General features: G+C 36.0%; 2 protein-coding genes across 4 annotated transcripts in view; one reads left to right on the forward strand and one right to left on the reverse strand.

Annotated features, from left to right (window-relative positions):
- The window catches only part of LOC113518236 (histone deacetylase 6), a 26,539-nt gene continuing 1,521 nt past the window's right edge, over window positions 1–25,018 (reverse strand). For 2 of the 3 annotated variants that reach the window (XM_052894255.1, XM_052894257.1), the window contains 16 exons: window positions 21,808–21,938; window positions 20,969–21,152; window positions 18,875–19,077; window positions 17,475–17,543; window positions 16,770–16,962; window positions 15,694–15,753; window positions 14,059–14,252; window positions 13,159–13,412; window positions 12,029–12,110; window positions 11,371–11,517; window positions 10,598–10,721; window positions 9,898–10,125; window positions 8,527–8,652; window positions 7,417–7,546; window positions 6,053–6,801; window positions 1–5,231 (listed from right to left, as the gene is read on the reverse strand). In XM_052894255.1, the coding sequence (XP_052750215.1) occupies window positions 5,010–5,231; window positions 6,053–6,801; window positions 7,417–7,546; window positions 8,527–8,652; window positions 9,898–10,125; window positions 10,598–10,721; window positions 11,371–11,517; window positions 12,029–12,110; window positions 13,159–13,412; window positions 14,059–14,252; window positions 15,694–15,753; window positions 16,770–16,962; window positions 17,475–17,543; window positions 18,875–19,077; window positions 20,969–21,152; window positions 21,808–21,938 (3,096 nt within the window). In that variant the 3' untranslated portion in view covers window positions 1–5,009. Of the gene's footprint in view, window positions 5,232–6,052; window positions 6,802–7,416; window positions 7,547–8,526; window positions 8,653–9,897; window positions 10,126–10,597; window positions 10,722–11,370; window positions 11,518–12,028; window positions 12,111–13,158; window positions 13,413–14,058; window positions 14,253–15,584; window positions 15,645–15,693; window positions 15,754–16,769; window positions 16,963–17,474; window positions 17,544–18,874; window positions 19,078–20,968; window positions 21,153–21,807; window positions 21,939–25,018 lie in introns of all 3 variants that reach the window. The other variant, XM_052894256.1, reaches the window with a different exon arrangement.
- The window catches only part of LOC113518235 (mitochondrial intermediate peptidase), a 12,164-nt gene continuing 11,248 nt past the window's right edge, over window positions 24,103–25,018 (forward strand). Inside the window, exon 1 of the mRNA XM_031913139.2 lies at window positions 24,103–24,121. The gene's annotated coding sequence lies outside the window, so the exon portion shown is untranslated. The remainder of the gene's footprint in view (window positions 24,122–25,018) is intronic.

Genomic DNA, 25,018 nt, shown 5'->3' on the forward strand with positions numbered 1-25,018 from the left:
AAAATATTTTTCGCATTTATTCGTCGACCATTATCACTATATCAATATTGATAATCTTTAACATCCACATAGTGGATAATCGCTAGATATGTAAACCGTAACGCGGCAAAGTCAGATACCTACGTCAAATTATAGTCCATCTATAATAACTCTATCGCTAGAACAATTACTTGACAAATATAAATTAATTACAATACTCACCCTCTTCATAAACTCTCAAATCTTCTCCAAAATTTTCTATCAACTCCATCAACTGCCAACCTGCAAATTGTAAACCTCACCATGACAACTCATCGTCCATCAATCCGCATCAGAAAGATCATGCTCTCAGTACCCACTAAATGTTGAAGCCCAAATCCATCATCCATATTATAAGTTAACCAGCTGCAAACCTTGGCATATGCGAGCGTACACCAAAAGCGCAAACGCAAGTGCTTGGGAACTCAAATCCAGTACATAGCACAAAAAAAAAATATAAATTAATTATATTTGTCAAGTAATTTGCACTTTATATCTTATTATTGTTATCTGTGTATTATGACACTATTTGGTTGCCTTGTATTTGTGTAGTCCATGGAGATGGGGCACTGGTGACTTGTAATACAGGTTCTTCTAAACCTATCGCAAGCACCAGTCTCTCACAAAATTGGTCTTCATATCAAATTGTACCTCAAGTTGTCACTTTATTCTACCTTTTGTGAAGAGAAAATAAACCATTTATTCATTCATTCATTCATTCAATTAAACTCAATCATTGACGTATTTAGAAACTATGCTTTTATATGATTTGTGTCATAATAGATATGACTGTAGTCCAATTATTAATAAGTTGTGTTATAGAATACTCACTAGAGTGCATTGCCGTTATCCAAATAGTCTTTTTGCCACTAGTCGCTGTCGTACAAATTCTGGAAAACGGTCACCTTTGTATAGACTTGTGAATTCATATAACGCTTTATTTAATGATGTTGATATTATTAATGAACGCCCAAGCACTTTTAAAAAGCTAATCTCTAAAAGATTCATGTAATTTTTAACTGTTCTTTGCGTAAGCTATTTGTATTATATTTGAATTGAAACTGTGGTAAACGGTGTTGGTGGCAAATTTACACAATGTTTTCTTTGATTAATATTATGTATTATTCTTTATTTTGTAACTGTTAGTTTTCCCAAATAAATGAAAAAAAAAACCATGATTGTAACAAACTCAGTACTGGAAATTACAGTAAACGTAAGTACGAATACTCAAATACATTTGTGCATTTAGATCGAATTAAACGTCTGTGTTTGAACTATTTTTTTATCCAACTTAGAATGGCAAACAAGCTGACCGCCCATCTGATGGAAAGTGGTAACCGTCCCCTATAAATATGAGGAATACTGTGAACATAAAAGAGTATACTGTTTCGCCTATGATACCCTCATGCGTTGCCATTCCAGAGGACTCAGGTGTTATTCCTCTGTACCCTGTAAATTCACGCCATATCCCACCCATCAAACCGAAACACAGCCATGCAAATACGACTGCTTCACGGTTACAACATGAATGGGACAGAGGTACCCAAGCAAATGATTTTTGTACAAAGTCTCCCTAGGTCGAACTAGGTTATAAATCTCAGACAACAATCTAGTTTATACACATAAACAGTCAAATTAATTTAAATACCAAATATTCACAACGAAATTCGAAATTGAAACGGGTAAAATAAACACATTTTTTGCCTCTAATAAAGCATCAGTTTTGAATACTGGGTTCTTAAATATTTATTTGTTAAGATATTAGCTTTTACTACTATTTATATAACCATATTTAAAAAAAAATATTAATGTCGTTGTGTCATAAATATTTATTCATTTATTTATAATATATATGTCACTGTAAGATTGTAAATACTGTTAGATTACAATCTATCTCGCGAGATTGTAAACTGTCGAAAGATTGTGAACCGTCGCATACTGCTTACAATTTGACGCATTATTTTTCGGTAGATTATAATCAATCGAAGTGAAACTGTTAAATCACAATCTGTCACACGTAAAATCGTCAACTATCCGAAGGCTGTTCCTGATTGGTAGGTCTTACAGTAGGACGATATTTGTCCATAGAATTCACATTTTTGGCGAGCTTACAGATTTACCAATGCATTCATCAAAAACAATAGAATATTATATAATACAGTAATGGAAAAATATTGTAATTATATTATTTATTATTATTATTAAATATACAATTAATAACTGACTCCAAAATAATATTATTTTGTTTATTTGACTGCAGCTTATGGCTGATTAAGATGTCTTTACAGCACACTATACAATATTTAATCCGCCGTATTGTCCCGGCATAGAATAAGCCAGCTCTATCTTTCTCGTGGGTGTCGAAAGGCCGACTAAGAAGGACGAGGGATAGGCAATAGCAGCCACCTTAAAACGTCACCACAACTGGGGTTGCCAATTTGCCTCACAAGATTGGCAACTAGTGGCAAAACCCCACAAGGGGGAGGCTTATGGGTCAGCAGTGGACAGTTAAAGGCTGATATGATGATACAATATTTAAGATAATATTTATTACCAGAGGGAGACTTTGTACAAAAGTCGATTGCTTGGGTACCTCTGCTCCATTAGTGTTTCAACCGTGAAGCAGTTGTGTTTGCATGACTGTGTTTCGGTTTAAAGGGTGAGATATGGCGTGAATTTACAGGGTACAGAGGAATAACACCTGAGTCCTCAGGAATGGCAACGCATGCGGGGTATCATGGGCGAAACAGTATACTCTGTTATGTCCATGGTACTGCTCATGTCTATAGGCGACGGTTACCACTTTCCATCAGGTGGGCCGTCAGCTTGTTTGCCATTCTAAGTTGTATAAAAAAAAAGATTTAATACTGTCAAAAATATAACAATAAATTAATTAATGAAATTAAAAGTAGTCTTTATTATTGTTTCCTTTTTCGTTATAGGATAAAAGTGGAGACATGCAATGTTTATTTATCAACAATGAACTCGTGGACATCTGAAAATCGACACGGCCCTTATAATAAATAATAGTATTTAACAATATATTATGTCTAACAAATCTAATTGTAATATATATGTACATACATATCAAAATAAATAAATATACACAAGGTGTATAGGTGAGTATTTACATTAAATATACAGTCATTTGGTAGTACACTGATATTAAATAATATATACGAGGCAAAATATGGCAAATCGACTGCATATCACTATAATGGTGTCACAGTGTATGTAATAACCAGTGGTCCAACACCTCCGGTATGTATAATTTATATGGCAATTCGGAATATATTGCTGTCTAATGTGCCAGTTGAATGACTGGTAGATTAGTTGTTTAGACTGTGCTACTATATTGCACTCCGTCCCGTAACTGTAATTAGTGTATGTGTACTATTAAAACTAGAGTGCAAATAAAGAAGTGTTCAAAATGGCTTTTAATTGTACTGAAATTCATAGAAATTCAAATTTATAGCCTTCCAATAGGGGCGCGTAGATAAATAAAGTACATAATTTACAAACCGTAATTAATAAGTAATAAAAAAAAAAACCTATTCTCAATTGGAATGACAAATAAAAAAAAAAGTATAAATAATAAAAAGTCATGTTTTATGACATTAATAATTACAATGAAATGCAAACAAAAAATTATGGTCCTTCGAGCCGGATACCATTATCAAAATGATTAGTAATATTAACATTATTAATATTTTGTTTTAATTGTTAAATTCTTATAATAAGTTACCATAGATATATCTAAATTGTTAAATTGTTGTGTGAAGTCAGCATACAATGGTCTAAAGTGTCATTTAAATAAAATATAATTTGAGAGAGTTAATACAAAAATTGTTAATTTTTCTCTATGCGGTGCTATGTGAGTCAATAGTATAAACATGCCTCCCTTTAGAGACTATTACCATTATTTGGTAGCGATGAAAATCTTCAATTATAGTTTGGACATAATATTTATATCATCCAATGTTAAGCTCATCACAACTTAGTGGACTAGTGTGTTAGAATTTATCTCTAAGTGGCTTTCACCGTACCCATAATAAAACATAATTATATCTAGCCCAGAAGTTGCTGACACTGTTTCATATTAACCAAACTCAAACTTGTTTAGGACTACAAGATATGTTATCATTAATTGTTGTGTTTATTCAATTATTTTATCATACATAAGATAAAAACGTAACAAGTTTTTAGTCGATTCTAAGTCATAATACTATAACCATTATAAAAATATGTGCTATATTTCACGAATTTTCCGAATTCAACAAAGATAGTAGTGATATAGCTATATCGGAATCAGGCAACGAAAGGACACTAATACATTAGTAAAGTGAATTAGTGCTTAGCTAATTCCGCTTAATTAAAATATGTGCCATCTCTTTCGATTCCTTATAGGTTGACAAAGACAATAAGAGTAGAGTAACATTAGCTACCTCAGAATCAAACAGAAAGTGCAATATTTTGTAAGGCGTAATTAAATACTGAACATTTTTTTATCAAACAAAGATGGGTTGAAAATGATAAAAAACTTTGAGCCTCTCATATTAACTTCACAGCTTGATGGACCACATTGGTATGGGAAGCTCAAAACATTTTGTCTATTTCCGACTTTTGTGCTTCAATAAGTGTTGTTGGGACAACACTCAAATGATGCTAAAGGTTAACTAAACAAGTTAAGTAGTAAGTAAGGTACCTCATATTATATAGGATGGAATATCTTTGTTTACAAATCAATAAAAGTTATTAGGTAACGAGGACGACGCTACTAAACGTGTATTGAAGGAGGGGGGGGGGGATCATTAGTACCGAAAACTAGCGTGCTCCATACTGTTAACAATTGATATTCCATTGCTAGCAATATAAAGCACGATCTCCCTTCTAGATACCATTGTTAACTTCTAATATATTCTTTACAATCAGTCAACTTACTTGCTGTCATCTCTCACTTATTATCTTACTATTGTCGTCCGTTAAACCAGCTACTGCATGTGTATAGTGTCATTCTTGTAGCACCAGGGCATGTCCTCACCGAACTTGCAGCGGTGCGCGTTGTTGCGCGCATCATACAGCAGCGAGTGGTCGACGTAGGCGTCGCAGGCGCTGCACCACACCGACAGATCGAGGAGGGACAGGACGAGCGGGTGTTGAGTAGCTGCGTAGTGTGCCTGCATGTGGCCGCGGATACTGCGCCCGCATGCCGTCTGCACATACAACATATAGATTTGTACCCGACCTACGACGATACAGTAGCCCGTGTCCATCCTAAGTAATACATGCATACCATTTTCATAATTGGTTAAACTATTAAGGCGCGAAGTGGTAACAAATAGAGAAACAAAATTAGTATAAATATACTGTGGGTTATATGTATGAACCATGCATTTTATAAAAAAAAAGATACTGACATTCTCTCAAGTGGCACTTGATTAATTTATAATTAACTTATTATGTAGTAAGAAAAGAAATAGATAATAATAGGACAATTGCAATTTCTTCAAACTACTCGAAGGACACTATTATCTATTAATTACATATCTAAGAAAATAATACCTATATATATTATAGGTACTGTTCTCTCATTTAATTAAAAATAAGTGAAGTTGTGTTAGTTTGTTACCTCACAATACTTTAGCAGTTTAACAAATCACAATAAAATTTGGTATACAGATTCTACATTCGTGTTTCAAGCGTAAAGTTGTGTTTGCATGGCTGTTTTGGTTTTAAAGGGAGGGATATGGCGTGGATTTACTAGGTACGGAGGAATAACACCTGAGTCCTCAGGAATGGCAACGCATGGGGGGTATCATGAGCGAAACAGTATATTCTGTTATGTCCATGGTACTGCTCATGTCCATAGGCGACGGTTACCACTTTCCATCAGGTAGGCCATCAGTTTGTTTGCCATTCTAAGTTGTATAAAAAAACACACACAGGCTACTTTTTATTCCAGCCAATAAACATATACCAGTCACGCGATTAAAGTCACGGGTAAAAGCTAGCTAATAGAATAACTTATACTTACGACATAACAGTGCAGACACACCCAATTCTCGGCAGTCTCCTCGCAGTCAACACACTTTGTTCCCTGTTCAAACTTCACATCGCTTGGAATCGCGTATAACGATTCCAAGTGGGGACACCAAGACAAAGGAACCACCGCAAACATCTCTCCGTCGACTAAAGCTTGCATATTCTCAGCTAAATAATCAACTAATGTATTCCCGGCCTTCGCGCTCGAACCTCCTTCGGAACTTTTTTCTTTTCTCTCATTCGAACTCTCTGCTTTATCGTCTTCATCATCTGTACCACAATGTATACCATCCAAACACTTTGGTTTGTCTATGTTCAAGTTAGCCATATTGATTTCTAGTGAACGATCTGACTGACTCTCTATGGTACTTGATAGAGATGTCTCTATTTTCTCATTCGTATTATTCTGTTCATCAGATATTACCAGTCCTCGTGACGGTAAAGGCTCTTCTAGAACATTCTCTATTGGTAATGCCAATTGAAATTTCAGATTTTTCCAATATTTCTTGTGTGTTCTGATGACGTTATTGATAGTTTCTATAGCGGACCAGTGTGGGGCCTGTTTGGGGTCATAATGGTGGTGTATGGGGTCACCGAGGAGGGCTTTAGTGCACATGGTCATGGCGTAAGAGATGCTGGTGACATTGTAGCCTCCTTCTAGGCACAGTATGACGCGGCCGCCTGCTAGACCTCGCAAGAATGTTGTCATTCTCCCGTAGCACTCTGGTGACACATTACAGCCTGCGACAAATGCCATTAAATGAAATGAATTAATTAATTATATATTCTAGTTAATTTGTTACAGTATGCCAATTTATTTGACTTCAATCATTCACTGATGCCCCGCTAGCATATTTCAATAGCACAAGCGAGGTCACAATCACATTTTCACCCCACAGAAAATGTATTAAGTTTCTTTACGCAATCCTTCATGGGATAGACAAATAAATTTTGGTTTATTTTAATAAATTTGATATATTTCAAAGACGACATCCTAAATTACCAGAGGAAGACTTTGTACAAAAGTCGATTGCTTGGATACCTCTGTCCCATTCGTGTTTCTGCCGTGAAGTAGTTGTGTTTGCATGGCTGTGTTTCGGTTCGAAGGGTGGAATATGGCGTGAATTTACAGGGTACAGAGGAATAACATCTGAGTCCTCAGGAATGACACGGCATAGGGGTTATCATGGGCGTAACAGTATACTCTGTTATGTCCATGGTACTGCTCATGTCTATAGGCGACGGTTACCACTTTCCATCAGGTGGGCCGTCAACTTGTTTGCCATTCAAAGTTGAATAAAAAAAAATCACGTGAACAAAGCGGTAGGCTATACCCAGTATAGAAAAAGTTGTTACCTCCTAGCGGGTCTCCGACGCAGGCGTCGAACCCGGCGGACACGATGACCAATTCCGGGTTGTACTCGTACGCGATGGGCAGCACCACTTGCGTGAACGCCGCTAAGTATTCCGTGTCGCCCATGCCGCGCTGCAAACATATTATACATTACGTGATAACTCATATAGTGGGTATACCCATATAAAGTCTCTTGGACAAACGGTAAATTAATTTTTCAATAGATTTATTACTGATACAGCATGCGTAAAATAGAATGAGATAGCAATATTTGACGTACATTATGACAAAAAATAAATATTCTTGAAAATATTGTTTTTCTTTTTTCTTCAATCTTACTTGGAGCATATTTAAACTTTGTAGATAGATTCTTTATTGTTGCCTCCAAACGATTACAGTAGTATATTTATTATAGATACAAATAATAACAAAAAAAGACTATCTGAGAAAACAATGGGCGGTCTTATCGCTAAAAGCGATCTAATATTATATTTATTAGAGAGGATTTAAAGTCGAAGGTTGCACGAGAAGTCACGGCTCCTGATCTATCTTCATCCTCACTTACTGTTATCCCGCTAGCGTACGTGATTAGCGTATGGTACTTCCACTATCTATTTCATCTGTTCAAAGTAGTCCCTTTCTTGAGTTGACCAACCTTCTCTCTAGGGGGGAAAGGGATTGTTAGTGATGGAGACTAAGAATCCCATTGCTAGCAATATACCCAACCAGGTCGACCTCCTCGTGGTTCCCCCTGGAAACTATCATGGTTAATTCCTAAAGAATTCAGATGGGCTAACTGGCCTGCTTTCATTCTCATCTATCACCCTTCACTGGTGCTCCGCCAGCGTATCCCGTTAGCGCAGGCGGGGTTACCATTCCATTTTCACCCATCAAAAAAAAAAACTTTTCTCTATGTTTAAATTAAATTAATAAAATTATATATTCACAACTGAAATGCACCTCTCATACAAGGTACATACAAAGATATTTACGCTTATACAGAAATTATACATTTATGTAATAGCCGCAACCAAAGATCGCGTCATTTCTTTGTCAAGTGTCTGGCGTGTGTGATGTTTATATGTGGAATGTTGCCAGTAAATGTGACTAACCTTATTCCAGGGAATATTGACATTGTACCCCTCCCCGCGCCCCTCACCCACCGCTGTGTAGTTCGCCTCCTTCGAGTGCGGGAAGAATGAGCCGTCGTCGTACCGGTGTATTGACATGTATAGTATCTGAAAACAAAGATGTTATGGGTATTTTTTATGCAACTTGAAATGGGAAACAAGCTGATGAAAATGAGTAATTGTAATTTGCAATCGTCGCCGGTAAAGGCGTTGGTGCCAATGGATCAGTTATGTGTTGTTATTCCTTAGATACGATATCATGATCGTGTACGCTGCTGTTTAATAGAAGAAAAATATGACTGTCATTTGCAGTTTTTTTTTTTATTATATAGATGTATAATAGGTGATATATGTTTTGTAGAATCATGTCGTTAACTTACATTATTAATCATGTCGTTAACTTATATTAATCATGTCGGTTCCTTACATACATGTGCTTATATTACTTGCATACACCCACTCTAACTTGCCTACCTCGCTATGGAATCAAAATTTTTGTTTGTATAAGTAAAATCCGTTATTGGCTGTATTCATAAGAGACTTAGCATGTAAGTTATTTTTTAAGAGCTGTGGATTTTTGTATAAAATAAAATAAAAAAAAAATTATGCTTGTAAATTTAGGACAATTCATCCTAGATTTATGTTAAAATTAAACACTCATATTAAATGGGTAATTATTACAATATTTTTTGATTATTACTTTGCACATTAACACAAAAAAAAAAAACCAATAAGATTGTAAACACTTTTACAATAACTCAGATGATGCATGGGATAAAGTGAAGTGAGGAGTTGGCAACACTGCTGCTTATATAACGTGTTGAGACTAAATGATTTTTTTTTAATGGATGATAATGGAATGGTAAAGCTGAATGCGCTATCGGTATACACTGGTGGGGCACCAGTGAGGGATGATAAATGATAAGTGAGGATGTATACGCTGGTCAGTTAGTCCATTGTGACGAATAAACCTGGGATTTAGCATGATGGTTACCAGGAGGGATCACGTCTAAGTCGACCTGACAGGGTATATTGCTAGCAATGGGACTGGTAGTTCGCATTACTAACAATCCCTCCCCGCCGAGACTAAAGGGGTTTTTTTTTATGGGTGAAAATGGTATGGTACCCCGCCTGCGCTAATGGGATACGCTGGCGGAGCACCAGTGAAGGGTGATAGAGGAGAATGAAAACAGGTCAGTTAGCCCATCATGATGAATTCATCAGGAATTAACCATGATAGTTTCTAGGGAGAACCGCGAGGGATGCGAGAATGTGATTCTCAGTCTCCATTACTAACAATCCCTTTCTAGTATCGAGACTAAAGGGTTAGCAGTGAGGGCCGTGGTGGCGTACCTTGTCATCGTTGTATGTGATCCGCTGCGTGCCGTTGCCGTGGTGCACGTCCCAGTCGAGCAGCAGCACGCGCGGCAGGCCGTGCTGCAGCAGCGCGTGCGCGGCGGCGGCGGCGGCGCTGTTGACCAGGCAGAACCCGCTCGGCACCTCGCAGTCCGCGTGGTGGCCGGGCGGCCGCACCGCGCACGTGCCTGCCCCCACGCGACCGGACAACACCGCGTCCACCATCTGGCCACACACACAGCTTCGTAACGGCGCGTTTATACTATGCTTGCTGCGTACATCAATGGGTAAAAGGCGTAAAAGAAAAAAATTAAAAAAGAAAAAAAAAGAAAAAATAAAAGAGAAAAAAAATATATAAAATAAAAAAAGCAAAATATATAAGAAAAAAAAAAAATAGAAAAAATAAACCAAAAATATAGACTTTTGAAACATATTGGTACTATTTACATTATTAAGGTACAGATTTTTATTGTCGTCATTTTTAAAGTAGCCTAAATTTTTTTAATTCTTCTATCTCACCTAGTGACCAAATGGTGCTTGCCTTTACAAATAGACAGAAACTACTACATCTTAAAAGGTCATAAACGCTACAAAGTTGCCCTTATTATCATACATACATATATAAACATACAAAACATAAAATGGTCTTTACTACAGATTAGATATATAAAAAAATAAATTAAATTATAAAAAGTACCTCCAAAACACAGCCGGTCGCTACAGCAGCACTCTCCAGCGAGTCCGGGTGGAAGTATATCGAGTCGTATTTATCCTTTTGACTATTTAAATCTCTAAGCTTCGTTGTCGCCAATTCTTTTAATCTAAAAAATAAAACGAAAATAGTTGTAATAAAATACAATTTACATATACATTTAACTGCTGGACGTATAGAAGTTTGGAAAGCTTAATAATTTTTTCTATTATTTTTCAACCCAAATTTCTTTTGTTAAAATATTCAATTTTACTAGTAAAATGCGGTTTTACTGCTTTTTAAGGATGCTTATGATTTCGATTTAAAATTTATACATTTTCGAATTAGGTTTCTAGGTAAATAACCTTAATATAAGTGATAAAAAGAATCAAATCAATTAAACGGGTGAGAATAGGCCACTACGGACGAGAGGAGGATTTTTCAATGGATGATAATGGAATGGTAACCCCGCCTGCGCTAACGGTATACGCTGGTGGGTTACCACTGAGAGATGATCAGTGAGGATGAAAGGCAGGTCAGCCGTTAGTTTCCAAGGAGAACCACGTGGAGGTCGACCTGATAGAGTACATTGCTAGCAAAGGAGCTGTTAGACCCCATTACTAACAATCTCTTTCGCCCCAGGGCGATGGGGATTGTAGAGATGGGTCAACTGACCTAACTTCAACGCCTATGTAAACCAATAGCGAGGGTAGGGTTAACATTTTATAATATTATTATTATTTTATATCATTCAATTTTTAATGAAAGTGGCCAGTTACCTATTGAGATGTGCCGGCGTGTGCACGGCGAGTATCTCTTCGTCGGTGGCTGGTCTCGCTTGTAGTCGCTGCAGGCGCGCCAGCAGCCCGTAGTCGCGGTGCCGCTCGTGGATGCGCATGATCCGTTCCGGACACTCCACGTGATCGCTGCAACGACGCAGTATTTACTTTTTTTAAACAGCGCCATCTACTCCAAAACTGTACAGACTGGCCTAAAAATAACGGATCAACTTTTTCATACAATTTTGCGTGATAAAATAGTTATGAGTGATTCCTTTATAACTTCTATATTTATTTTGTCTTATAAATTCTGTACCTTTTTATTGCGCAAAAATTCATTTTATTTATAAAATATTTAAACATAGTTACGTCAAGATATATTGTGTACGTACATAGAACATTAATAAAAAAAAAGAGTAGCTAATTTGACAATTAGCTGACAAAAAGTTAACCTGTTTTTGAGGTTCGATGCTCTATCTATATAATCTTAGGACTGTCCGTATAGAAAACTGAAATTATAAAACGTTATAAAAATTTTAATTGTTATTGACGGTAGTCTGTCATTTTAATAATTCTAACAAAATTATCAAGGCATTTTTTTTTTAATTTCTATAATATGTATATTATAATAAATATATATATATGTATATATACTCACGGTTCGCATATATTTTTATGTTTCAGCATGGCTTCATCGTAGATATAACCAACCGGGTGTGTGGGCAGCGATAGGTTTGTTACTGGAAAAGGATCAAGAAAATAGTCTCTTACACTAACTGTAATACTCGTATGAATTAAAAGCAGTTCTTTCTTGTAAATACTTAAACCAACCCTCAACCCAAAGATTGTAAGATGGAGTTCTTAAAAAAATGACGCATTAAGGTAACCATTAGGCAATGATTTCCATATACATTCCCGAATTGAGATCCATATACATTCCCGAAGACTAAGGAATTATAATATAATATACTTTATTACAGGTTACAAAAGGCCCAATTTGTTAGTAATATAATTTTAGCCTAATGTTAGTATAATTTACAATAAAATAAATACATAAAAGAAACAATTTAACAAACTTGGTGACCAATATAAATAATAAGGGCAGTTCAACCTGCTTGCAATCATGTTCCTTGTTATCCCTGTAATTTCACTGTCATACTCCCCCGGCCCCTCGAACCAAAACACATGACGCAAACAGTTACCTGATGGTAGAAGTACAAATATTAAATTTTTACATATTATATTATAAAATTTTATGTAGGTATATGATATGTTAAACACTATTTTTAACCGACTTCATAAAGGAGGTACTCAAATCGGTTGTATTTTTTTATGTTTGTTATCTCACAACTCCGCCTATTATAAATTGATTTGGAATTTTTTTTATCTAAAACAGGGGTTGCCAAACTTATTTTATCTACTGCTCACTTTCAGAATAATTTTTTAGCGCTCCCGTTTTTTCATTTACTTAAAAACCAGTATTACTTCAAGATCAAAAATCACCCCCCAAGCCTCTACACAACGCCCCCATTTTTTTTCTGGATCTCTTACAACCCTCCTATAGGTCTGCAGCGCCCACAAGGGGGCGTTATTGCCCACTTTGGGAAAGGCTATTTAAAAGGATATAATTACATTCAGTAGTTTAATTTTCATATCAACATAACTGGTTATGCTACAATTGAAATCTGTTTTTTTTTTGTGGAACACAATTTTAAATTAATGTTAAATTTTTTGTTAACATCTATCTATACTTGATTGCTATTTGAAAGGTTTCACACATACACTAACCTAATTTTAAATGATTTAGCCGTTCAGCAATACGTCTCTTCGTGCCTTCATCTTGTACCGGATAGCAGTCCCTCGTGTCGTACTTGGGAGGCCTCGTTTCGTCTCCTTCCCACCTCACCACCACTGTATGCTTCTGTTTCTCTCCATCGCACACATTCCGCACCGTGGTGTCGATGCTGTACGTCGGCTGGTAGTTATAGCAGCGCCAGTATGGTTTATGTGCATATATACAGTTGAGTATCGTCTCCCGTATTCTGTAAGGGATTATATATATATATTATATTATATATTTTATTTTTAAAATAACATATATATATATATATATATATATATATATATATATGTTATTTTAATAATAAAATACAGCTTTATGTTACTCGCTGGTTCTTCGTGTTAAATAATTTTTATTATCGATCAAGTAGTTTTCGAATTTATCAATTACAAATACACAAACAAAATCTAATCTTTCCTTTTTATAGTATTAGTATGGACTAGCTTTCCCTGTAACTTAGTTTGCGTGACCGGTGTAAAAAGATTTTTTTTGTTGGATGAAAGTGGATTGGTAACCCCGCCCGCGCTAACGGGATACGTTGGCGGAGCACCAGTGAAGGGTGATAGATGAGAATGAAAACAGGCCAGTTAGCCTATCATGATGAATTCATCATGAAGAATCAATCATGATAGTTTCCAGGGGGAACCGCGTGGAGGTCGACCTGGTTAGGTATATTGCTAGCAATGGGATTTTTAGTCTCCATTACTAACAATCCCTTTCCCCCCGGTGTAAAAAGATTAGTTACGTCTGTATGAAATAAATATGGCATTTATAAACTATCATATTAAAATTATTTAACAGACTAATTACATTCCTTTGCATTAATGCTTTTTAAAAAAAAATCTTACTCGTTTGTTGGTTCGACGAGCGGTTGCAGGAGTGGCGGCGGGTGGCCGAGCAGTGTACGCAGCGTGAGGGCGGCGCCCTCGGCCAGCGACGGCACGCAGTAGCCGCCCTCCAGCACCACGCACACGCGGCTGCACACAGCCACCAGGTGCTGCGTCAGCGCCGCGTAACACGCTGACGTTACCTCCATCTCGCCCTGGTGCGGACAGTTTTTATGTTGACTTCATATTCCGGGCAAATCCATTTATATCCAGCTTATAATGTATAGGTGGACGATTTGTCTATCTCGCTCTAACATATATTTATACTTTGTACAAAAGTCGATTACTTGGGTACCTCTGTCCCATTCGTGTTTCAACCGTGAAGCACCTTTGTTTGCATGGCTGTGTTTCGGTTTGAAGGGTGGGATATAGCGTGAATTTACTGGGTACAGAGGAATAACACCTGAGTCCTCAGGGCATGGGGGGTGTCATGAGCGAAACAGTATACTCTGTTATGTCTATGGTACTGCTCGTGTCTATAGGCGACGGTTACCACTTTCCATCAGGTGGACCGTCAGATTGGTTGCCATTCTAAGTTGTATAAAAAAAAATTCTCTTCTACATTGCCATTCAATATTGTTTAATCTAAGATGGCCGAATAAAGAATGCATAATAAGCGTCAGACGTAGAAGTGATTTGGTTTAAATCGACTACTAATTTCGAATACCTGTACTTAATAGCTTTATGTTCACCACAACGATAATACTCGACAACAAATACCTCTGACTATTTCACCTGGTGTAAGCATAATTATTTATATCGTTTTTTTTTTTTATACTTTATTCTTTATGGTACAGTATTTACGAAATTACATTAATTCGCCTATAAACATGTTAGTAGTATCGCATTTGAGTATTCTGGCGCTTCTCTATGGTTGACTGGGAGAGAATGCTTTTAACATTAAATCCGCTTTGTACACATATATGTACTAATGAATAAATAAATAAAGAAATAAAACATGGTCAAATTTAAACACCGCTAATAAAAATATAAATAACTACTATGCTCTATAATGGAAAGATTATAAGATTAATGCACTAAAGAATTTTGGCCTGACGGCAACGAGGCTGTTTTACATAACTTTTGTTCTATTTATACTTTTTTTTTTCTAATTTCAAATCTTTATCGTGGAACATAGGTTGGTAGACCAGTAAAAAATAATACAATATTTCTCTATGCCTTATCTTATCCACATAAAATAAAATCTATTGTAAATCAGTAATGGCTATTTAGCTTATATCGTCATAGTCGTAGAATACTGACGGATCTGACAAAGATTACATATAAAGATCCGTCAGTATTCTACGACTATGACGATATGACAATTAAGTATATAAATTTGCAGGGCATAAATTCGTAGAGAAGCTGGTTTGTTTATTTAATTAATCTCTCATAAGATTTAGCGTGAAGACGAAATGAAATTACGATAATTAACATTTTATTTCACTGATTTTATAATTGAAAGTCAATCAAGAAGCACATCATACCTTTTCATCACCCAAAGCAGAGTCGTATCCAGCCGAGACGATAATTAGCTCGGGTGAGAACTGAAAACACAGGTACACTATAATATATGATTAGAAAGAGATGCAGTACCTCTGGGCAGCCGATCGCAGCGTCGTATCCGGCGGATATGAGAATGAGCTCCGGTTGATACTGGTGATGATGGACAGAAGAGAAATACATGTTATTTTATTTAAAAAAATTAATTAGTTGTTTTTAAGGCAACTGATTTACCTGAGCATTGGCCGGTAACAGAAGAGACAATTCGATTTTTTTAAATTTTAAATATGGAATGAAATGGATGATAAATAGAGCCAAATATTTTTATAATTTTTTTGTCGACCTTTGAAGTCACTTTGAACACTCAAGTAAATGCATAACGAAAACTTTTTGATTTTTTAAGATTAAAAATACACCTTACACGAATAATAATTATCACATTTGCTTTGCATAAAGTGCTGTGATTAATAGTCCTATTAACGATTGCTTGGGTACCTCTGTCCCATTCGTGTTTCAACCACGAAGCAGCTGTGTTTGCATGGCTGTGTTTCGGTTTGAAGGGTACAGAGGAATAACACCTGAATCCTTAGGAATGGCAACGCATGGGGGGTATCATGAGCGAAACAGTATACTCTGTTATGTCCATGGTACTGCTCATGTCTATAGACGACGGTTACCACTTTCCATCAGGTGGGCCGTCAGCTTGTTTGCCATTCTAATTTGTATAAAAAAAAGAAATTAACGGACTAGTATATTTACGTGGGCGGGTTATATAAAGCAATTCAATTATGATTGGTATACAGTGGGGTTTTTATTTCCAAAACATGACAGTTACGTGTGATGTATTTATAGGAAATTACTTATGGACTATATCATATAAAAAATCAGTCCATTTGCAAAATTTCAGACGCGACTGACACTGACGCGTTTGATAGGATGTTGTTATTTGTTTGGTATGTGTAATGAACAATGGATTGAAAAGTAGTTCTATTTTCCCCAGAATGAAGGGCGAAACAGTATACTCTGTTATGTCCATGGTCTGCTCATGTCTATAGGCGACGGTTACCACTTTCCATCAGGTGGGCCGTCAGCTTGTATGCCATTCTAAGTTGTATAAAAAAAAATTGTTTTTTTTATTTTTTTACGTAGTTTTTTAACAAAGAACTTACCTCTAAAGCCATTGGTATCAACAACTGGTGCCATATAGCTAGGTAGTCAGCGTCTGTCATTCCGGTCTTGTTTAGTGGTACATTAAAATTGTATCCTTTCCCCGCTCCGGTACCAATGTAGTTGAAGTTCGATTGCCGTAGATTAGGCCAGAAGGAGCCGTGCTCGTACCGGTGGATTGAGAAATATACCACTCTGAAGAAAAAAAAAATTAACAATGATATTATTAAGTGATAATAACACTAGAGGGAGATTTTGTACAAAAGTAGTTTACTTGGGTAACTCTGTCCCATTCGTGTTTCAACCGTGAAGCAGTTGTGTTTGCATAGCTGTGTTTCAGTTTATAGGGTACCGAGACATAACACCTGAGTTCTCAGGAATGGCAACACATGGGAGGTATTATGGGCGAAACAGTATACTCTGTTATGTCCATGGTACTGCTCATGTCTATAGGTGACGGTTACCACTTTCCATCAGGTGGGCCGTCAGCTTGCTTGCCATTCTAAGTTGTATAAAAAAAAATTAAAATCTTTTTTCCTATCTGTATATCCTTCTAAATAAAAAAGAAGCCAAATCCGTTTAGAATTGATTAAATTATAAGGTAAAAAACATATATATAAAAAAAAATAATCGAATTGACACAACGTCTTTTTAAACGACTTCAACCAGAACCTCCTGTTTGAAGTCGTTTGAAAATAGATATTTACCTAGGATCGTCGTAGAACATCTGCTGGGTGGCTTGGCCGTGATGAACGTCCCAATCCACGATCAATATTCTGTAACACGATACTCCTATAATATATATGAATTAATGAGATACAGTTATGCAAGCTGAAGTAGCAATGGACTAGTCACATAGCTCGAAGAACTGATAACCGATGGGGAAGAAAGGTTCTTGAATGGCGACCCCGTACGGGATAGAGTGATAATCTCAAATACATTGTAAGGTATCAGTGAATACAGGTGGCTCAGGACTGTTCCTTATGGCATTCTATGAGAGATGACTGCTCAGCAGTGGACAGATAACGGCTGAAATGACGATTATAATTTATAATAATTTATCATTATCGAAAACGATAATTAACTGGATAATATTGTAACAAACTTTTGAACTATTTCTAAAGTAAAAAAAGTGTCCACCTCTCTCCTTCTTGCTGTGCCCAACAGGGTTCTGTTTGAAGTTGAAATGTCATCTACTAATCATATTATGAAATGCAATAAGAAATAAATTGGGGGGAAAGGGATTGTTAGCAATGGAGTTTGACAGCCCCATTGCTAGCAATATTGTCCTCCTCTCTCCTACTTGCTGTGCCCAACAGGATCCTGCTTGAAGTTGAAATGTCATCTACTAATCATATTAAGAAATGCAATAAGAAATAAATAGGGGGGGAGAGGGATTGTTAGCAATGGAGTTTGACAGCCCCATTGCTAGCAATATGCCCTATCAGGTCAACCTCCACGTGGTTCCCCCTGAAAGCTACCATTATTTACCACCATTTACTACCAGGAATTAACTTCCTGATGAATTCATCACGATGAGCTAACTGGCCTATTTTCATCCTCTCCTATCATTCTTCACTGGTGCTCCGCCAGCGTATCCCGTTAGCGCAGGCGGGGCTACCATACCATTTTCACCCATCAAAAAAAAAAAAAGAAATAAATAAATATTCCAATGTGATTACAATACCACCAGACAGTCTGTTGGTACATCTAACAGGTACACAATATATTTGATACATTGGTACAGCCAAACGGTTGCTCTTTTATTTAATGTCAATAGAGCGCCATATATTTTTATTATTAACCAATCAATCAACAAGGACATCTCATGCCCGCCAGATGATGTGTGAGCGGGCGAGGTAGGGGCCTCGGGGTATACTCCACTACCCCGGCTTCAACTACGAAAGCGACGACCTCCGGGTCGCTGGGTTCTTCAGCCGGCATACACTGGTGGTCTGTGTATGCCAGCGTGGTGTCTTCGTTCTTGAAGGCTTCCTTCTTCGCTCTTGTTATAATATAAATATATATTTTTTTTTTATTTTGTATTGATTTTTTTTAAGATTTTTATAAAAATATTTTTATTATTAGCGTTATTAAAACAACAAACCTGTTAAGGCCATGCTTGTCTATGGCATGCTTGGCGGCGAGTGCGACGTTATTATAGAAGCAGTAGCCGCACGGCTCGGAGCGCATCGCGTGGTGTCCGGGCGGCCGGACCATCGCGGCGCCGTTCTGCACCTCGCCCGACACTATCCGGTCCACCATGTCTATGGTCGAGCCGGCTGATAGGAGAGCAAGTTCGTGGGTGCTCTATGGTACAAAATTATTATACAATTGTAACTAGTTATGTAGAAAAAAACTATCTTTTAAGGGGCATACCTAGAGTGAAACTTTCAAAAAATCGAATTTTTTTTTCTTCTTCTTCTTGAGCTTCTTCAGCTCAACAAGCACTTTTTGAGGAAGAGGACGGTGAATTATATGGGCCTGGAACAGCAGATTAGCTGTATGATTTTAATCCATTTATAACAGTGAAAACGATCATTTTATCTTTAAACGCGTTTTTCTTGAAACAGCATTTTTCGAATTTGCTGGAGTGATTACTCGGAGACAAATGATCCGATCGCTATCAATTTTTTTTTTTTGCATCTCCTCTATATAGTTCTCCATACGATGACCCTCCAGTTTTTTGATCTGATCAAAAATCGAATTTTGGCAGGCCAAAAACGACCAAAATTTTGGGAAAAATTTAACTTTTTTTTTCAACATGCCGCCATTTTGTCAATTTTTGATTTTTTTGTTCCCCCGAGGGTCACCGTACAGACAGATATGTTTTAGTTTAACGAGAATTTTTTTTTTTAGATTTTATCAACGGAGAAGGCTGCAATCACTCCAGCAGTGGAGGACCTTTTTTTTTTTTGGCGCCGCCGGAGATGCGTGTCATTTCAAAAATATTTAATATTTTATTTCAAAAATTTTACTGTGTATTTTCAAAACATGTATAAATATACCCTCAAAATTTTAAATAGATGGATTCACTAGTTTTTTTTTTTAATTCCCAAAAATGGCCTTTTTTTAGGTTGTCACACTAGGTGTGCCCCTTAAGGATACGGATCTAAGGCAATGTGACTGCTACTTAACTGCCTTGAATTTAAATAAAGATATATAATTTCAAACTGACATTATCTGGGGGGGAAAGGGATTGTTAGTAACGGAGACTGAGAATCCTATTGCTAGCAATATACCCGACCAGGTCGACCTCCTCGCGGTTCTCCCTGGAAACTATCATGGTTAATTCCTGATGAATTCATCATGATGAGTTAACTGACCTGTTTTCATTCTCATCTATCACCCTTCACTGGTGCTCCGCCAGCGTATCCCGTTAGCGCAGGCGGGGTTGCCATACAATTTTCACCCATTAAAAAAAAAACTGACATTATCTTAAGACTAACGATCCGCCCCGGCTTCGCACGGCTAGATAGATAGTAGAAAGATCTCCGTTACTAGCCAATAAAGTAGCTTTTTATAGGTGAAAGTATTTTTAAAACCTGTTCAGTGTTTTTTTAATTTATCCACTACAAACAAACATATAAGAAATCAATTATTTCCTTTTTACAATATCTTCTTCTCCATATCTATCGGAGGTTGAATAACATAAGGCCAATCCTAATGTTTAAAGATGCCGCTCGGAAAAGCGAGGTAGTGCCACAACCAAACTATTCCTGCAGGTTCTTCAACTAGGAGTAGACGCCTCCTCACAGCACTTTGTTTACTAGCAATCTTGCCTTGGATGATTAGTTGGAGTATTCTGCACTTTTCGTTCTTCAATGTCAATACATATTTTTTTTATACAACTTAAAATGGCAAACAAGCTGACGGCCCACCAGATGGAAAGTGGTAACCGTCGCCTATAGACATGAGCAGTACCATGGACATAACAGAGTATACTGTTTCGCCCATGACACCCCCCCCCATGCGTTGCTATTCCTGAGGACTCTGCTGTTATTCCTGTGTACCCTGTAAATTCACTGCCATATCCTACCCTTCAAACCGGAACATAGCCATGCAAACACAACCGCTTCACGGTAGAAACATGAATGGGACAGAGGTGCCAAAATATATTAATAATATTAATATATTTCGGCACCTCTATATCAATATAAGATCAATACCATATAATATACCCAAATAAAATATAGCTCACAGGGTGTATATAAATGGCGTCGTATCTCGATGATAAATCTTCAAGATACTCGAGATCGTTGTTGTCGTGTGTGGTTTCAAGCATCTCGTACACGGACGGCGAGTGTAGAACATTCAACTCGTCCTTCGTGGCCGCGCGCGGCTTGAACTCCATACATTGTTCAATTAAATTCAGTTCACGGCATCTGTTTAGTAAATGTATGGATAAAGTATACGTGAAATAAATATTAATAATGCGTATTCATTACATTGAGGATAAATAGACCTTCTGCAGTTCATCAATTATAATAAACAAGATCTATTCTCATAATAACTCCTAAAATATAGTTGATCACAATGACGATGTCTTTTAAGTTTTTTTTTTTTATACAAATTAGAATGACAAACAAGCTGACGGTCCACCTGATGGAAAGTGGTAACCGTCGTCTATAGACATGAGCAGTACCATGGACATAACAGAGTAAGTATACTGTTTCGCCCATGATACCCCCCATGCGTTGCCATTCCTGAGGACTCAGGTGTTATAATCAGTAAATTCTCGCCATACTCGTCAGTATGACATTTAGTCATTTTAAAAATCTTATTCATTATATTTTGCTTTATATCATCTCATATTAAATAATAGTGTTTGTATCTGTAAACATTGTGAATAAATTAATCTTTCATTACGAAATCCATTCCAAGAACATCGCATTTACTCATTTTTCTACCGCAACCTACCCTCACTGAATATAAGTGTGTGCCTTGGATAAATACAGTGTTGGTGAGGGCCTAGGAGTCATCCAAGAGCTCTACACCACAAGGTAATAATGATGATGAATGAAGTAATGCAAGTCATACCTGTCGATAACACCAATCAGTCTCTCTGGACACTCTGGGTACTTCTCATCCCAAAGGCATCGATGCTCCACCATACGGGGCTCTGTCACGAAACCAGTCGGACCTTTCACCTTCTTTTTCGAATCCATCGCCTGTAGTTGTGAAAAAAAAATTGTGAATGCCACTTAATTATTTAAGGCAAACAGACAGCTGTAACAATATATATATTAATTACATAATTGAATAACAATTTATCAGCCCATAAAGTTTACACAAATGTATTATTTGATACTGCTTTATTGTTATAAACTGGTAACAGCCACATACAGAATTTAGAGGGTACAAAGAAATAACACCCGAGTCAGGACGTCAGGAATGGCAACGCATGGAAAGTATCATGGGCAACAACAATGAAACAGTGTACTCTGTTATGTTCATGGTACTGCTCATGTCTGTAGGCGACTGTTACCACGTTTCATCAGGTGGCTGGTCGGCTTGTTTGCCATTCTAAGTTGCGTAAACAAAAAGACATTTTTGTTCATTACACTTTGGTCAGAAACAGCAAGAAAAGTACATCATAAACATAATAAACACATATATAATACCACTCGCAATATTAATACAATAATTGAAATAATCGTTTTAAAATAATTATAAGAAACATTCATAATAAGACAAATAATAACATATATAAGTACTAGTACTGCATTCGAGCATTCCAACACTTCACTAAAGTTAACCGGAGGTCATGCGTTAACATTAAGTCTGTCTTGTACACATATGTATCTTATACTAAAGAATAAATAAATAACACAGTATATATATATTGTTTTGCAAAAAAAAGGTTGACGTTCTAACGTAATGGTGGTTTTTATAAAATACCGTGACAGGCACGATGTCATACGATTTTCTTGTCTCAATAGAATAGGAGCACAATGTGTAAACAATTGTATGCGGTTTCTTATAATGTAGTAGCATTATGATATTATGTAATAAATTTACATGCATGTCTAATGCGTGGAAATTTGTAAATGAACTAACTCAGAAGAATTTATTTTAAAATTTCTACAATAATAATAAATATTTATATTCATAATTTGGTTTTTATTTTACATAGCTGCAACTTTAGCATGCCCTTTACAAGATCCATTGTGATAGAATTTATATGAGAATAAAATAGAGGTGAAGTTTATTGAATTTTTACTAATATTATAAAAGTGAAAGTGAGTTTGTTTATTTGTTACCCCATAATACCTTGACGGCTTAACCAATCACTATGATAATTTGACATAGACATATTATATGGGATGGAAAAAGATATAGGCTATCCTGTATACTAGTTAAAGAACATATCCCAGTCACGGGACGAAGTCTCAGGTAAAAGATAGTACAAAATAAATATCAAAATTGGTTCAGAAATAGATAATATAATATAATACATATACCAGTTGAGAACTTCCTCTTTCTGAAGTAGTTTAAAATATTGGTTGCATTTTTAAGTGGTGTATAGATGAAGGATATTTTATCAGTGGACGAAATTTTTCTTTGTGTTTTCTCTATCTGTCCATGCCTTTAATTGCATCTACAGAAGTTTTTCAATACATATTTTAGTATGTCATAATGATACACAATTAACAATAATAATAAGTGCCAGACAATTGTAACCATCGCCTGGTTTTCAAATTAGAATACTCTGTGTTACAAGAAACCAGGGAGCAATCAATCAGAGGCACAACCCAGAATATCCAGCTCTGAGCCAATTTAAAAAAAGGTCATTACCTAATCTAGCACAACTAAGAACTCGAGGCTTCATTACGCAATGTATCTACTACTGCGTCAAAAAACTGTTGAAGTAACATGCTTTAATGCAAGTAAATTGCATAGATAATAAATGCTGTTCACTTTAGATGTAATAATTGCATAGTAACATTCTCGATAATTTACAAAAACATTTTATTCTTGTATGTGGCAATGAATAATTTTCATTGGAGGTAGTAAGATAAAAAAACGTTGTTGGTGTCTGCTCTCAAATACAGAAATGGAACAGTTTCGTCGTTGTCACTCTAAAATATTTAATAAGTAAGAGATTTAATTTCACAATCGTGAGACTTTAATTTTAGAATTTAATATTTTTGTATTATTAAATAAATTACGCAAAAGATAATTTCTTGTGTAGCTAAAAAGACATTTCAAGATTGAAACGTCTATCAGAGGATTCAAGATCGAAACCTTTAGTACTTATAACATTTACGAGGTAATCTCAGGTAACCTTAGCATGCTTTAGGGAACTGAGTGATCTGAGTATGTTATAAAAGGAATTTACGCTAATCAAAGGGTAAGTCATTTGAACTAAGTTTGAATCTAGGTAGTTTACTTTTATAACAATTTATCGTTTTCGCATTCTCGGATCTATATAAAAAACTTGTAGTATATACAGTCCACTTATATTCTCGTACAAAAGCTAAATATTGACTATCAACTGCGCAGACTAAGTTAAATACTTTACAAATATTATATGCATACATTTTATTGTATTTAGCATAGAACGACAACATGACAATAAAAACATTAACTTGTAAAACAGTTAATTTAGTTGCTAAGACTCTAATATAATGTGAAGAATTAAACATGAGCCTTGAACAAACATTCATACACCCACACAACAAAATGGTGTTAGTATTATTTGATCACCTACTCTCATTCCAAACCATAAATGAAAAATGACGCAATATCATTATAACATATCCAAATCTGTTATTAATACACTTTTCAACATGTAAATGTATGAACCAGAACATGCTTTTCGAGAAAGTAATTTATATCAGTCATCAAATATGAATGTTGATTACAGGATTCACTTCCTACATACAACTATAAAAATTGAGAGGAGACACTATAAAAAATATCTTTTGAATGATATCAAGATATTGACTTTTTCTCTTCAGATTTCTATATTATCCTCGTCAGTTTGAATCACTTCGTATATTTATATACAGAACTTAATAAATATACTTACAGGTAACTTGATAATTATCAAATTACCTACAATTATAATTTAGCTAAAAACATATTTTATTCATAACAGGTTGTTGTTCGTTTATAGGAAATGGTTTTTATCAGCTTGTCATTTCATCCATTGCATAAGTAAAAATAATAACTGATAACCTATCCATTTTCCACTGGTGAATATAGGTTTCCCTATATTCCACAAACACAAATATACTATTTGTGA

The sequence above is a fragment of the Galleria mellonella genome, unplaced genomic scaffold, assembly GCF_026898425.1.
Source record: "Galleria mellonella isolate WM207_F2 unplaced genomic scaffold, CSIRO_AGI_GalMel_v1 utg200, whole genome shotgun sequence".
NCBI classification, from domain to species: Eukaryota; Metazoa; Arthropoda; class Insecta; order Lepidoptera; family Pyralidae; genus Galleria; species Galleria mellonella.